A 3997-nucleotide genomic window follows, 5' to 3' on the forward strand; every position below is an offset into this window, starting at 1 on the left:
AACTCCTGAGCTCAAATGATCCTCCCGCCTTGGCCTCTCAGTACTAGGATTACAGGCGTGAGCCACCACGCCTGGCCGTAGCTGTCATTTTTTAAAAATACAGGACCCAGATTGAGATTGCGTAGTCGTTTCCTTGATTTAAACACTGGAAAGGCTCCCTGGTGAGACAGGACGGTGTGGCGCGGGGGGCGCGATGCCGCGGCGCAGAGCTCAGTGCGCTTTGGTTCCGCAGGCACCATGGCCGAGGAGACGGCCCCGGCGGTTCTGGAGCGGCACCAAGGGTCCCTGTACTCTCTCTTTCCCGACCACCAAGTGAAAAAGTACTTTGACCAGGTGGACATCTCCAATGGCTTGGATTGGTCCCTAGACCACAAGATCTTCTATTACATCGACAGCCTGTCCTACTCCGTGGATGCCTTTGACTATGACCTGCAGACAGGACAGATCTGTATGTACTTTCTCATTATTTTTCTCAATACTGCTGGTATTGTTTTCATATGTTTGTAACTTGGTAAGGCACCTCTCCCTCAACCCATGTGAAGAGGTCCTTCCTCCTCAAATAGAGAGCTTGCCCGTGACTTTATTCCAATATAGTAATGACGACACAGACTTGAGTGTTCTGCAATCAAACCATGGCCCTCAAGACAATTAACTATGGCCATAGTTGGCAGAACGTGGATAGAGCCATAACCCTCTTCCTTGCCATCGTCACCAGAAAGGAGCTCACTGTGAAAGGGATCCTGTTCCACCTTTTAGGAGGTGCCTAAAAGCAAATAATACACAACAGAATGGGAGAAAATTAGAATTTGGGGTTGATATTTTTAATTTGTACTGTAGTTAGCCATAGGCAAGTACTGAGAGGCAAATTACCAACCTTTCAAAATGGAAAAGCAAAAAAAAAAAAAAAAAGTAATTGCAGGTTGTCCAATCCATAAATGTGCTTTAAATGAGCTATAGTTGGAAACTGGGAGGGAAGGAATTATCTAGAAGAATTTAGAAGGGAGTCCTTGAAACTGTTCCGTGAAAGATGCCAAACCAAAAGAGCAAAACCGATAATAAAAATGACTTGCAAAAAAGCACAAGACTCTCCACACAGATTTCATCAGAGGCAAACTATTCCAGTACAAAAGTCTTGCTTTGAAATACGTAGTACTCTTTTTTTATGACTGTTTTTATCCATTTTCCCTGCACGTGGTTTTAACATTTTTCCATTATACCTCAATTTAATTACTGTAGTGACCTGGATTTTGTAGCACAAAATTCCCCTGGATTTTGATATTTGTTTTTTGTATACTGTGGATCCCCTTTTAAGGCCGGCAAGTTCGTTTCGGAATGCCCCTCCTATCAGAAATAAGCTCTTCTAATATTTCGTCTTGATTTTGGAGCATTCAGTCAGGCAGGAAAAGAAACTCATATATCTTACTAGTTTTTGTGTATGAACTGTTCACATGGACCATTAAGTTGCCTTATAGATCTGGAGTTAATTAGTAGGCATTTTGGTAACTGAACCAGCAAAGGTCTAACCACAGACCGACATGAACTTGAGATGGCTGCACAGGGCCTCAGCTCAGGTCAGCCTCAGGAAAAAAAAAAAAAAAAAAACTATTGATACTTTAGTGAGAATTCTGCTTTTCTGTTTTCTCTCCTCCTCTGAAGGCTTCGACAGATATGTCTGTACCCAGACAAAAGAGAGGGAACCCACCCCAAATCATGCAGTGAAAATCTTTTGTTCACAGGCCAGACACTAGATAAACCCAAGTCATCGGTGTTTATAATCAGCTTGGGAGCTCAGTGTTTGATGCTCAGCATTGAGAGGACTGTCATTTTGTTGTTTTGGTTTTTGCTTTTGTTTTTGTTTTTGTTTTTCAACCATAGCCAACCGCAGAAGCGTTTACAAACTGGAGAAAGAAGAACAAATCCCAGACGGAATGTGCATTGATGTGGAGGGGAAGCTCTGGGTGGCCTGTTACAACGGAGGAAGAGTGATCCGTTTAGATCCAGAGACAGGTAGTCCCATGGCACAGTGAAAAATCATGTCTAGGAAACATGAGACACTAGGGACTGGGGAAACCTCATCGCTAATACAGTGAGACACAAATGCAGTGGTCTCAACTGAACGATTTCAGAAATAAAGGCCACAGCTACAGCCCCAAATTTATAGTCACAACTTCTTTTCCTATGGAGGTCTTTTTGCTCAAGATAAATTGTCAGGGAAGGTAGGTTAATTATTAACTACCTGGATGAATTCTGACCTCCACAGTCTTCTTAGAACTTCCCTATTGCTCCACAAAGGGTCCAAATATGTTGCACAGGTTGGAAACTGCTGGAACTGCCTCTGCTGGGGCTCCTGCAGGAGGGATGTGGCTACCGTCCGCAAGGTGTTTGAGAGCAGAGCCCTGGGAGCCAGACTCCCTCGGATCCGAATCCCATTCCCCCACCTCCGTGTTGTGTGATGGCCAAGCGGTTCCATAACCCTTTTAAGCTTCTGCTTCTGGGCGGGGCTTTAAATAAACTTTAAATAAATATTTGGTGGTCTAGGGAAAACACTTCAAACTGTGAAGTTGCCTGTCGATAAAACAACTTCGTGCTGCTTCGGAGGGAAGGATTACTCGGAAATGTATGTGACCTCTGCCCGGGATGGGTTGGACTCCGAGAGTCTTTTGAGGCAACCTAAAGCTGGTGGAATTTTCAAGGTGATACGGCTATTTCTTTTAATTTGGGGGCCGGGTGGGGAAATCTTCTGTTAAGTAACTGAGTGATTGGTACTTTTGCATACTTCCAAAACATAATTCTATTTAGCATGTTAAGCTCATTGTATTAGACTTAAAACATTTTATCTAGATTTTCTAGACTGTAAGTTATATGAAGTTAAGATAATATGTTTAGCCTACTTTGTACAATACTTTACATTTTTTTTTTTTGCTTCAGTAGTGTTCGTTGAAATTCTTCACATCAGTAGAACAAGCTTGGAAAACCAGTATTTGAAGCATGTTTATAAGATCACTTGATTGTTTTGATACCATAACAATACTTTCAGGTTTTAACATTTTTTGCAACAGAACAAATGCTAATAAAAATTAGACCTTTTGAGCTTAAAAGAAATGTAGAAATGTAGAACGCCCTTTTTTAACAGATGGGAGATGATAGAAATAAATTCAGGTTTAAATCCAAGTTAGTTGTAAATGGTTGCTAGCTGAATTATAGTCTACATGAATGATTGGGTTGGATCATAAATACCTAATCAAGTAATTCCTTTTTTACAATACGGAATAAAACAAGGATAGTAGGTGGCTAAGTATATTATTATGAATCATAAACATGATTTTGAAGAATGCCTGTGAATTACCTTTTGCCAGAGTTTCCTTCTTTTCTGTTTTCAACAGATAACTGGTCTGGGGGTCAAAGGAATTGCCCCCTACCCCTATGCAGGGTGACAACAGGTCTGCTTTGCTGCCAGAAGAAGCTTTGAAGACAACTAGAGAATTCTCGGGCTAGAATTTCAGTCTACTTAGAAAGAAGAGCAAAGCAATCATATTATTAACAGGGTTAAAATTTTAATTAATTTACAATTTTTAAAAGGCAGAGCATTTTTAATAAGAGGTGACAGGTGGTTTTGTTAACACACTATAAAGCTTCAGTAAAAGATACTATAGAAGTGCAAAAATTGTTCGACTGCCAACCAGCCTCTTGATTCCTTGAAAATTGCTTTGTGGGGGGGCGCATATATCTCTTCTTTATTCTGCATTTCATGCTATACCTAAAGCTTCAAAAAAACTAATAAATAGTAACCTGGTAATGACCTATTACAATCATGATCCTTTTTCTTTTCATCACAATCTTATAAAAATATATCATAATGCTAACCTACTTTGATATTGCACTTTCTATATGTTATTTTACAAACTGAAAATACTGCTGGAGGATGAGAAGCAAATACTCTGGCAAAATCAATGGTTCCAACTGCCACCTAGTGGACATAAAAGAAAATATATCACTT

The 3997-nt window shown here is 40.4% G+C and overlaps 1 protein-coding gene across 4 annotated transcripts in view; it reads left to right on the forward strand.

Annotated features, from left to right (window-relative positions):
• Positions 1 to 3801, forward strand: part of RGN (regucalcin) — a 21695-nt gene extending 17894 nt beyond the window's left edge. For all 4 annotated transcript variants that reach the window (XM_012652395.1, XM_012652394.1, XM_012652396.1 and 1 more), the window contains exons 4-7: positions 233 to 448; positions 1876 to 2007; positions 2539 to 2693; positions 3384 to 3801. In XM_012652395.1, the coding sequence (XP_012507849.1) occupies positions 233 to 448; positions 1876 to 2007; positions 2539 to 2693; positions 3384 to 3434 (554 nt within the window). In that variant the 3' untranslated portion in view covers positions 3435 to 3801. The remainder of the gene's footprint in view (positions 1 to 232; positions 449 to 1875; positions 2008 to 2538; positions 2694 to 3383) is intronic.
• Positions 3802 to 3997: the final 196 nt, after the last annotated feature.

Source organism: Propithecus coquereli, unplaced genomic scaffold (assembly GCF_000956105.1).
Source record: "Propithecus coquereli isolate 6110/MARCELLA unplaced genomic scaffold, Pcoq_1.0 Scaffold388, whole genome shotgun sequence".
NCBI lineage: Eukaryota > Metazoa > Chordata > Mammalia > Primates > Indriidae > Propithecus > Propithecus coquereli.